This window comes from Gopherus flavomarginatus, chromosome 8 (assembly GCF_025201925.1).
Source record: "Gopherus flavomarginatus isolate rGopFla2 chromosome 8, rGopFla2.mat.asm, whole genome shotgun sequence".
Lineage (NCBI taxonomy): Eukaryota > Metazoa > Chordata > Testudines > Testudinidae > Gopherus > Gopherus flavomarginatus.
Window position 1 is genome coordinate 18,619,847 of NC_066624.1, and position 12,400 is coordinate 18,632,246.

General features: G+C 40.7%; 1 protein-coding gene across 2 annotated transcripts in view; it reads right to left on the reverse strand.

Annotated features, from left to right (window-relative positions):
* Window positions 1-12,400, reverse strand: part of AMMECR1 (AMMECR nuclear protein 1) — a 114,714-nt gene that overhangs the window by 60,563 nt on the left and 41,751 nt on the right. For both annotated transcript variants that reach the window (XR_007775938.1, XM_050965169.1), the window contains exon 3: window positions 917-1,027. Coding sequence is in view for 1 of the 2 variants with exons in the window: in XM_050965169.1 (XP_050821126.1) it covers window positions 917-1,027 (111 nt within the window). In the remaining variant the exon portion in view is untranslated. The remainder of the gene's footprint in view (window positions 1-916; window positions 1,028-12,400) is intronic.

The following is a 12,400-nucleotide window of genomic DNA, read 5'->3' on the forward strand; positions in this document are numbered from 1 at the left end:
ACTAGACTCCATTATGTCAACAGTTAATATTAGCAGTGTGGGATTTTAACAGAGGAAGATCCAGCACTAGAAGCAAGTCTCCAAACGCAAGTGGTCTAGAAATTCCAAGTACTTAGAGTAATAGAGATGGGATGGTAACCACCCTAGAAGTCTACATGCACCAGAATATATTTTCCATTTTGAAGTGCTACAAAGCAGTACATTGCTGTTTAAAATTTTTTACAGTTCAATCCCACCCACACTTTAGAGAACCTAAAATCACAAATCAAAGGAAACCAAGTACAATCCCTACTTATAGCTCTAGTGATGTATTTATTTTTCACCCTATGCAAAAGGAAAAGAAACACTAAAGTGAATGATTTTGAGTGTGGCTCAAAAATAAAGGATTATGCTGTCAGGGAAGTGAGGATTATCACTTACCTCCCTAGTCCAAAAGTTTCCCACTCAAGGGCTGGGATGTATCTGAAGAGTACATGTAATGGAAATATGTAGGATTAAATTAACTGCAGCTGATTGGAAGCACCTGATGGAGAAGGGGTGAGAATACCTGCTGTTTTAGACTTGTGAATATGATAATCCCCAAAACTGACTTGCTGCCATTCTTCCCTCAAATTAACTATTAAGATCAAAAGTTGTCTATCCACTAGGGGAAAAAAACTATTATGAGTCAGTTATAGTAAGTTTCTGGAAAACAGTATTTTAGACTAAGAAAAAGAATCATGCTATGGGTTTAACTGAAGCTATTAACACCACAGTACCAGTGATCACATAGTAGGGAAATTAGATGGTGTCAAAGGAGTTAAAAATTTTGGCTGATAAATTCAGAAACAAAGAAATCACAAAACTCAGGTTCTGTTTTGATTCCCCTATGAAAATATTTAAATGCAGAAGTTGAAACAACAAAACCAGATCTTACCTAGTAAGTGTGTACTCCCTGAGTCCTGAATGCAGGTTCATGGCTGAAAAAGTACCTATGCATCCACGCAATCGTTTATCTCGACCAATCTTCCACGTTACAAACAGCGGGCTGTTTTAGGGAGGAAGAAAAGGCATGTGTGACTGCAGAATTCTTACAAGTGTTACAGTATTGATAGTCAAACTGGTATTTCAATAACATAATATTTCTCTGTTGCAAAACTAAACAAACCCTACAAATTAGCTGCTTCTGCATTGGCCACAGTATTTGGAAGCCTACTTTACTATTTCTGTTTTGTCTACTGTAGACAGGCCCATGTCATTCAGATACAAATGCTGGAAAACAGACTAGTCTCTAGCTACAATACTCAATAGCCAGAGAAGCAAATTTCTTGCTAGCTGACATGATGCATTTTATTTGCTTATCTTCCCTTAGACTCTCTCCCCAGAAGCCAAGAAATCTTCCCTCAGACATCTCTTTGCTATAGAAAGACAGTTCTTATGAGACCACCACAGAACAAAGGAAAATATCCCATTCATACTAGTCGTACAGAAAATCCTCGCTCTTTTTAATTTTGAGCTGAGCACTAACAGAATCCCCCGTAAGGCAGGCAAAAGGCATTTAAGGGCAGATGCTATCTAGATTTTAAAATATACGCCTGTACAAAGGAAATTTTCTCCACGATGGCCAAGTCTCTCTTGACGACAAGCTCATCGTCTGAAAGATCAGTAGTGCAAAGGCCAGAGTGCTATCTTCTCTGTAAACAGTCCAATTCAGCAGCCAGAACTCATTTTCTGAGCTCCAACATAAATCTTAATCTGTGCATGTGTAACAATTTTGCTAATTCATCCCCCCTTTGACCCCCTCCCAAACCCCCAAGTGAGCAGTAAGATTTTAAGGTTGGTTTAAACCTCTAGCAGTCCCACTTTCACCACTAAAATGTCAAAGAATACCAGGAACACTTAAGCTTCAATTTTTTTTTAAAAGCAAGCCTCACTAACGGGCAACATGGATTACTGACTCCTACCAATAACACTGAACCACTTTAGTGGTGACCCATGCATACAAGTGTGTGCAGTCCATTTGAAGTCAATGGAAGTAGTTGGATGTTCACAAAGTTAAGCACAAGTGCCTATAGGACTGGGGCCTTGGTCTTACCCACCTCAACTTGTGGGGATGTGGGACAGATTATATTAAGTCCACAAGTGTCAATGAACTTGGCTTCTTAAACATTAATATTTAGATAATCTGATTTAACAGAATAATGTCAGATAGTTTAAGGCCAAAACATACATTCGTTTTGTTAAACACAGATCAACAGAATTTTGTTATTTAATGAAAAAAATAATTTGGATCTAAGCTTTCCCCTACAGTGGGTGTAGCCCCAAAACATTACAGCATTGTGCCAGTGCACGAGAACCAGAAAATTACACTGACTTGGTATTTTCTAATCCAGTGGTTCTCAAACTGTGGGTAAGGACCCCAAAGGGGGTCAGAACCCCATTATAATGGGGTCACCAGGGCCAGCATTAGACTTGCTGGGATGCAGGGCTGATGCCCGAACTCCACTCGCATCCAGGGCAGTGGGGATCTGGCTCCACCCCCTCCCCAAGAGTCATGTAGTAATTCTGTTGTCAGAAGGGGATCGTGGTGCAATGAAGTTTGTGAACCGCTGTTCTAGTCTACTCATAGCCAAGACGGAACATGGCAGTCAAATGCAAAAAAGGACAAACTATTAAAAAGTTTTTAAAAAAATGTATTTTAAGACATTGAAGATATTAATGCAGGTAAGGCAAGTTTTAATGAAAACTGAACCTAGTTCATCTTTGAGCAAAATAACTTGCAAAAATATTTAGATTTTGATATGTACTACTTTCTGCTGCCACAAGTTGGAGCATTACATTCATATGGCCTAGAGCGAACACATCTCAGACTGTAGTCTATTGCTTGAGACATCACCTGGTTCTTCTATATTTATCACTTGTTCTATCCCCCCTGCTTTCATCAAGGGGCCAGGGCTTGGAGAAGGGGCCAAGGAAGCAGACAGCTTGACTCAAGTTGGTAGATTGAACCTGGGGAGTGTCAGCGTTTGGAGCAAGGATAAAGTTGGGGGGTGGCAAAAGGGAGATAAGGAATACCAAAGTTAGGCAAGGGATTCTAGCAGGCAAGCAAACAGAGAAGCAGGAAGTGCATGATGGGTGGGATAGGAGGATCAAGGAAGTATATCAGGGAGAGGGCATGGGCACTGAACAAATTGGCAAGTTGGGACAGAAGAAAGAAGCAGTCTCTCTCTGGGGCAGTAGGTAGTGTGTCTGGATGGGGGAAGGAGTCTCTACACTAGCAGAGGTAAGCCCTGGGGAGCAAGAGCAGGTGGAGTTATAGGCAGAGGGAGAAAAAAGTTCATGTAGTTCCTGGATTCCCAGTCCCCTGAAATATGCAAGGTTGGAATTCAAGTCCTACAGAGTTCTTGAGATGAACAGCCTCAGATGGGAGTTCCAGAATGCAGGAAAAGAGCAGTGGGGGTCTGCAGAGGAGATAGGGGTGGGAGAGAAAAGAAAAAGAAAAGCAGGAGGAGTCTAGTGCATTTTCTATTAAAAGAAAACAATTACTTAGCAGTGAAATACAAATAAGAAGGTACAAATATCAGTCCTTCAGACATGCCCTTGTTTTAGTCTTTCCTATAAGCAATTTGTCACATGTATGACTGATCACAATGGGGTCATAACTAGGAGAGGAGATATACATAAGACACTCTTTATTAAGAAAAGTTGCGTATCTCTGGTCTAGACTGATTGTTCATCTCAAGTAAAATCTGGCTTCAGATTTCAGGGAAAGTCTCTGTTCACAGACAATTGTGACAAGACGTGTGCCACACTTGGTATCAAGACTTTGAAAGCATTGTATAAAATCTGCTACAGTAAGGCATGCATTTATCTCTTTCTACATCTGTCTAGAGCTCAGTTAGCAGGCAGGCATTATGGCACCATAACCTTCATCCACTCTAACAATATCCTGGAGAAATAAATCCTCTGAATAAATACAGCTAAACCAGCTGCTACTTCCTCATGAATGCTGCACTGATTTTTCTACTCAATGTCCTTTGATCATGTCATTCCCCCCCAACTTCCCAGGGATACCAAGGTTAGTCTGGCACAAGCCACCACTGCCAAGGTTACCTGGTTTTCCACTGATATTTTTTTCAATCAAAAATATCTTGAGGTGGTCATTGCCTTCTAAGATGGGAGGAATCTCTCACATTAGATTAATCTACTGAGTTTGGGACCCAGGAGATTACAAAGTGAATGCACCAGCTATTGTGTTTCTCTAAAGAAAGAAGCAAAATCAATAAAGCTTATAGGGGTACAGGAGCAGCCCTGAAATGGCTGCATCAAAAGAGATGTCAAAACAGATTTGGTGTTGCTATCAGCTGAGCATGAAGCTAGATAATAACCCTGGGAATACTGCACCACAAACTTTTCATTATGAGCTTTGAAAACCTTCTTGCACTCTCACTTTCCATAACAAATTCCCTTTCTTTGAGGGACTAGTCAGACGACAGCCCAGATGCATCTTCTCTTTTGCAGGACAGTCCTCTCCCTTGCTACCTTTCCTCTCCAAGCCCTACAATATTTCAAAAACCTCAAGGTATTTCAATTGTGAAGCAGTCTAAGAACCAACCATTAGAAGGCCTTTTCTTATAGTATGAAGATCATAGTTCATGAGACCACGGAAATATACAAAATGCCTTTGAAGATGCAAGACCACCATGTGATTGCAGAATGGCAGGTGGCAATATTACCAGTTTAGATGGTGGTAGAGTCTGCCATTAGTGTCCCTGCAATCACATGGCAAACTTTGAGGAGAGAGCATAGAATTAATCCCTTACTTTCAGAGATGAGTGAGTTATTATAGCAATTTTTGGAAACTAATTTAGTTACAATGTTCTTGTGTGTCTGGGGCCACATCAAGTCTTCTCTCCCCATCCCACCCCCAATATATAAAAAAAATAAAAATCAGTAACTGCAAAGCTGAATGGACCCTGAAACTTTACATGCAGAAGACTTCCAGAGCACTAAACAAGGTGATCTGCCGCTAGTGGAATCCTGTGACTCTCCTTTATTAGACGGGAAGAGCTCACCTTCTTCTAGTGATGACGAACTGAAGAGGCAGTTTAAGACGTCTTACTTTGTATTTTATTTTTCTTTCTTTTTGATGAACCTGAAAAGGAGGTAGACAGATCTTCTGTTTTTTTTGCTCTTTTCATAGATTTTTTTTTTTTAAAGACCAGAGGAACCATTGGGGTCATCTAGTCTGACCTACTTTCTAACACAGGACACAGTATTTCACCCAATTACCACTGTATTGAAACCAATAACCTGTCTGACTATAGCATACCTTCCAGAAAGGCATCTAGCCTTGATTTGAAGAGATCAAGGAAATTGTTCAATTGTTTTTGAGCACCCATCACAATCTCCCTTTGCTCAGATGAGCTCCAACTTGAATATTATTTCAGACTTAACACTGTTTTCTTAACCTTTTTGTCTAAGGTTAGAGATTTATTAGCTACATTATACCTTAGTATAATACATGAAAGTTAGAATTCAGACACACACACATATACCAGTTTACGCAAATACTTTGTTCTGAGTTATCTTTTTCAGGTCAAGTGGGGATTCCTGCTAGAATTAACTAATATGTCTGCTTTAAAGGGCTAGGGGAAGTCTGTAAATAAACTAATGCTGAATGCCAGAGGGGTTAATAGACCCCTGCAGGGTCACTGACAGAAGTACATATAGATAGGCAGGGTTCAAGACACATTCATACTATGCAGAGTTCAAATTTGAATCTGGATGCATAGCTACACTCTAGTTCCACCACAAATTGTCAAGTTAAAGGAGAATCATTGGTTAAAGTTTCATAGCCCATCTGATTCAGGTGGTCAGACTAGACTGCCATCCTGGCCTTAATCTCTGAATCTATTAAGTCCTTGCCTGCTACTAAGACCCCATAAAGCAAACAGATTATACAGAAAAACTAACATAAACTAAACAAATGTAAACTAGGAAAAACTAATGTAAACTAGGAAGATGATACCAGCTTCATTACTCTCTACAACAGGGATTGACAGCCTTTGGTGCACGGCCCGCCAGGGTAAGCATTCTGGCAGGTCAGGCTAATTTGCGTCTGCAGGTTCAGCCAATCGCGGCTCCTACTGGCCGCGGTTTGCCGCTCTGGGCCAATGGGGGCTGCGGGAAGTGGCAGCCAGCACATACCTCGGCCTGCGCCACTTCCCGCAGCCCCCATTGGCCAGGAACAGCAAATCATGGCCAGTGGGAGCCGCGATCGGCCGAACCTGCAGATGCAGCAGGCAAACCAGCCCGACCCGCCAAGGTGCTTACCCTGGCAGGCTGCGTGCCAAAGGTTGCCAATCCCTGCTCTACAACATCCATCTGCTTTTTACCTGTTAATTTGTATATTTAGTTTCCCCTTGTTTGCATGACTCTCTTGAAAACTGCAACTGGTTTTAAGGTGCCTTGAAATCACAGAGCCGCTACTAAACTTGCAAAGCGATACCAGCCAGTGGTTATCACAGGTTCTCACAGTGTGCTGCCTAGATTGAAGCACAAGCATAAAGCACAAGACTGGCAGAATTAGCTACTGCAGAAGTTGTACGCCCATGGTCCATAGATAGCTGACTGATCACTTATTGCTGGCTCTTCTCATTTCCGGTTGTCAAATGTCATTAAAAAGACAGCTAAAATACACTAAACATTTAACTGACATTACTTCTCCATGTAGGCAACTGCTGCAGTAGCCATAGGATGTTAGGTGATTGTGAATGGGAGGGAAAGTTGTTCCGGAACAGTGTCTACTAACACGTGGTCCACCCTAAGAGTTTGAGATCCCATTTTAACTACTGCGTTTTTGGTTAACTAAACATTTGCCTGTGGCTGAAATACAAGCCTGGGAGTCAGTAAATCAAGGCTCTAGCTACAGCTGTGCCAATAAATTGGCTGTATGACCAGACACAATTTATTCCTTCCTCCTTACCCAATATTTCACTAATGAAGTAAACGAAGCACAAAGAAATATCATCTTACTCCACAGTGGAGTTCTGAAGCTTGATTTCTTAGAACTTGGGAGAGCTTTGGGTCAAGGGTGCTATCTTAAGAATAGACTGATTATATATGTTGAAAGAAAACTTGGAAAGCAGTCTCATCACACCAAAAGTTCCAGATGTTCCCATAATTCTGCCATGACACATTGTGGTACAATTTCTGTGTCAGTTAATAGTAACACCCAAGTATTCTTATTAAAATTTTATAGATGACATCACCTAAAATTTACCTGTGACCTATTTTCTATGCAATGTTACTGAAAGCATTTAGTGTGAAAGCAAAAAATAGTTCAAGATATTTCAGTAATCAGTCAGCTATCACTGCAAGAATGAATGAGCCAAGGACTTGTCATACTTCCACCATCAAGTGTTTACATTTAGAAATTCGCATTATTTCAGAACAAAGGAAACAACTCATGCAAGTTGCCATTCTATTATGTGCACTCGCATATTTACAGTGTTTACACTTCTGTACGTTTACAGTATATTTAGGATCTGCAGAGTTTGATTTTCATAATTTTGACAATTTTTTTTTAAATTTAGGTTTTTTTTATTCATTTAAATGTTCACAGTTAAGGGAAATTAAGAGGGAAGCAGACAATTATTTAATGGCAGATACTGAAATTAAAAAAAGCCTTATAAACTTAATATCAGTTGCCGATATCACCCAAATTTCAAAATAAAAACAGTAAATATACTTGAATAGTAAAAATTCCTTGATTTGTTAGTCCACTTTTAGCAAGCCTGATTCAAAAGTCTAAATCATTGGATTTTGACACTAAGTTCACAAGCAGCATTTTTCTTTCTTTGCCTACACTTAAGGTGGCACGTACAGCACATACACTGCACTCCCAGCTAGCACAGGTACAAATGGCAGTGCAGACAGCGAGGCACTGCCTTGGTAAGTAGAGCAGAGACAGGCTAGAACCCCAGGATATATACCCTACACACCCAAGAAGAGTCTCCCATTCCTATACTGTTGTTTTTAGTGTCCTGCTGCCTCAGCCTTTCCTGCCATAGTGAATGACTCTAGCATGAGAGAAACTCTCTAGTGGGGGAGAGACAAGGGGACATAAGAATGGCCATACTGGGTCAGACCAAAGGTCCATCCAGCCCAGTATCTTGTCTGCTGACAGTGACCAATGCCAGATGCTCCAGAGGGAGTGAACCTAACAGTTAATGATCAAGTGATCACTCTCCTGCCATCCCTCACCACCCCCTGACAAACAGAGGCCAGGGACACCATTCCTTACATTCCTGGAGGTTAAGTCCATTTATGGCTATTAGCCAGGATGAGAATCTAGTTCTCTTTTAAACCCTGTTATAGTCCTAACTTTCACAACCTCCTCAGGCAAGGAGTTCCACAGGTTTATAACAACATCACAATTCCATTAAGTTCAGTAATGCTATACAAGCCATTTACATAAATCTCAGAGGGGGGCATTGAGATGGCCTTAAACTGCAGAACAGCCATTCACAGAAATAAGAGGAAAAACAAGAACTAAAAGAACAGGGGTTCAACTAGCAATGCTGCACTCAGGCACAAATGAAAAACTCATAGCATACAACTTCAGGCTCTGGCTTCTGCTGGGCTTTATAGCACTAAATAAAGGTGCACCTCTGTTGCAACAACTGTCATGATTCACTAATACACAATGACTAGGACATGCAAGTGAATGACTAATGGACACATGAGATGGGTTTAAATAGGAGGCCATAACTTTATTCACTGTATCTCGGGGGGGGGGGGGAGGGGAGATGACTACATTGAGAGCTGGGGCAGGCACATATCAAGCATTTAATTAGTTCCAGTGTGGATTACAGGGCTTTTACCATAAACAAAACACCAACTCAAGGCTGACACTCCTCAGTCTGCCCCATAGACTCAATTCTGTTGTGAAAACTCCCCCTCAATCCCCTCCAACTACCCCAATGTAAGGGGAGGGTGGAGTGACAGGGGCCACCAGGCTGGGTTGGGGGAACCGCAGTTGACAAAGCTGTCAAGCTCCTCCCCTAGGAGCACAAGGTACAACTTGGCAATCCCAGTCTTATTTACTTCCGAGAGCTGGCTCTTCTAGCCTCTTCTCGCACTGGGTATAAGCCACAAATTGCAATGAGTCAGTAATCTTAACAGCATTATAGAAACCTCAAATCCTATTGCTTCTAACCCAACTGTGCTATGGGGAGACAAGAAAGGTGAAGAAAAACTCACCGAGCTATGTGCCCATTTGGCCCAATGGGCATAATTCCTTACTGACTTCTAAAAACAGATGATCGGTTAGACCCACAGTATCATAAGTGGCACAGCTCCTAATCTATAACTAAGGGGACGAAGGGCAGGACAGCTAACTGGAAAGCAAGAGACTTTTGCAAAGCCTGGGCTTAGCTCAAACATACAAGGCCACACAGAAGCCAATCAACTGGCCCCATCCCCCTTTACTCAGACAATGACTAATCAGAGAACCAACGAGGGAAGGATGGGGGACAAGGAGGACAGTCCCATCCCGCTACACCTGTTTGGATTTCTCTCATTCCCTGCTGTCCAGTCAAAGTACCACCCTCACCAAAGGTGGTGGTAATTGCTCTACTGCAATGGATATTAGTTTTTATAGCTCACTAAGCAGTTAATAAAAGGTGGAACTTTGCTATCTGAATTGCAGTTGTCTCAAAGAGCTACACTGCATAACTTGATTTTTTTTTTCTGTGTGTGTAATGAGAAATTTAATGAAATACACAATTGATTATATCTAGAAATAACGAAAGTTTAAATTTTGCAGACTACCATAGGAAGAGAGAAGTAGCTAGCTCTTTTTCTTACAGGGCCATGCTTTTGTATCCATACAATGTATTTTTTAATGCAGTGCTAATGCAAGATTAGTTTTAAAAACTGTTAAATGTTCTAACTACAAACCACCCTAAAAATGGAGATGCTACAATCTAAAAATGGAACCCAGTACACCCACAGGCCCCATTAAGAGGGCAGTGTGACGACATAAGTATATTTACTCTCTGCTTTTCTGGCAAGACTAAAAGCTTTGTTAATGTAATTTTGGAATAGTTTAAACAGTAAAGAAAAGGGAGAAGTAAACACTTAACTTAGCACTGCATTTATATGGGCTAAACAACTCTCCACCCCCTCCCCCCCAGCCTTCCCCACGTTCTTTTTCACATCCCTGCCAGAACACTGCGCATACCCTCATTTCCTCACAACTTAGAGCCAGCTTCAAAGAGTATCATGATAGTCCTTCTGGACAATAATTTTTTGGGGGTCAAAGTCACTTGTTGAAAAATGTCACTGATTGGCTTTATTTCCTTTTTTAACACCATCTGCAGCAAAACATCCTTTTTTGTTTTTTCTAAATATGATGACAGTTTTACAGCACTTAAATACCCTCCTAGATCAGTGGTATTCAACCTTTTTTCATTTGCGAACCCCTAAAAAATTTCCAAAGGGATCCACACCTCCATTTGAAATCTTAATCTGCAGACTCCAAGGGGTCCATGGACCACTGGTTGTAAACCACAGACCTAGATATCAATGTTCTTTTGGAAAGTGAACAGCTTTGACCTCGGTTACTTGACACTAATGACAGCCCATTATGTGACACTGAGAATGGAATGAAGGTACCAGGTAGTTGTCATCTTTCTAATACTCAGGGAATATCGATGGACAATGAACATACAATGCAAACCTTATGGTGATCACAGCCTCCATTAGTGCCATCTTTGGTGGGAATTCCCCTATTACAAGGTAAAATAACTGAGTACATACACAAAAAGCCATTCAGGTAAGGAATAAGCACTAAAGAATCAGAGCAAAAGAAGCCAAAAATAAACCTTTGTCCCCTTCCTAGCCACTATTTTTAAGGTAGACCTACACCATCCCTGAAAATTTAGGTCACTGTTGGTTTAACCATTAAAAAATATTACACAATTTACAATTCTGCAAAACTTCTCATTTCCAATTATTTCTAAAGGGGAAAAAAAAGATTCGGTCACCCTTTGCATTGATTCAAGATGGCAGAGCCTCTGAATGTTGTTCCTGTATGTCATACATACATGTAGGGATTTTCTTCTTTACTCAAACAGCATTTAGAATCATTATACTGGAGTTTTCCTTTATATCATTATGTACCTCAGTTAATCAACAGATTAAAAGTGACCTGTTTATATATTCACTTGTTCGCCAGTTCTGCTTATCTTAGCAGCTAACCTTAAAGGGTCAGAAAACGGCTATTATCTTAAAACCTAGTTTAAACAGGCCTATAACTACGACCAATGAGTAATTGTGGAATCAAATCCTTCCTGTACTATCTCCTTCCTGACTGAGTACACAATACTTCTATTAAGAAGCTGATTTAAGAATCTGTTGGCACCTATTTCAGTCAGCTAGCCACCAAGTAACAGCAGAGTTGCAGAAGAGGGCTGTCCGTGCTTAGCTGCTGGGCTAGGGAGCATAATGAGGTTATGTGAAGATTTGAGGAGTGGCCATGAAGAGAGTAGGTGAAAGTTTTGAATCCTTATTACTATATCCCAGACATCCTTTGATTGGGCAATTTCACACACTGATATCAGACGCTGTCTGAAAATGTCCCCTCGCTGCATTTCCTCTTCCCACCTCTTACAAAAAGTCTAGCCAGTTTTGCATCAATGATTTATGAGCCTCTATTGCATATGGTCTTGCTAATCTTTACAGTTCACTTTTTAAAAATATACATCCTACATAATGACACAAATCCAATAACTTAGAAGCGATTTTACTCCAAGTTATGTATGTCAATTTAGTACTTTAAAAAGTATAAGACATTCCAGGAGGCTTAAAGTTAGGTTCTGGTCTGAAAAGTGACTAAACATTGCACTCTTATCTAACAGATGTTCCTTGTGTGTACTCAGGCACATCTGCTGACTAGTGATGAAGATTTTACTATGTCTTGCCCTTAGTATAGCACAACCAACACAACTATAGAAGAAAATGGATTCTATTCCTTGTGAATCAGCAGTATTGTTTAATTTAAATTTACTACTCATAAGGCAAGGCACTTGGGCAATCCTCCCACCGAGGACAAGAAGGTTACACAAGGGTAACAGAGCATCGAACTTGGCTTGTAGAACCTGTTCCTAAGGAGAATGCAGGAGAAAAAACCTATCTTAACGGCCAGATCCCAGGTTGAGCGTGCAGGACTGGCAATTAGAAAAATGTTTTATGTGTAAACTAAGCATATTTATTTATTGTCTTAAGAGTCACCAAACAAAAGAAACCCACAATGACACTTGTGCAGAATTGCTTTTCAGAGTAGAACCAGACTTGAGCCTTGTCTATATTTAAGTCAGTTTTGATGTTGCTAGTGCACACGTGAGCTTTCAAT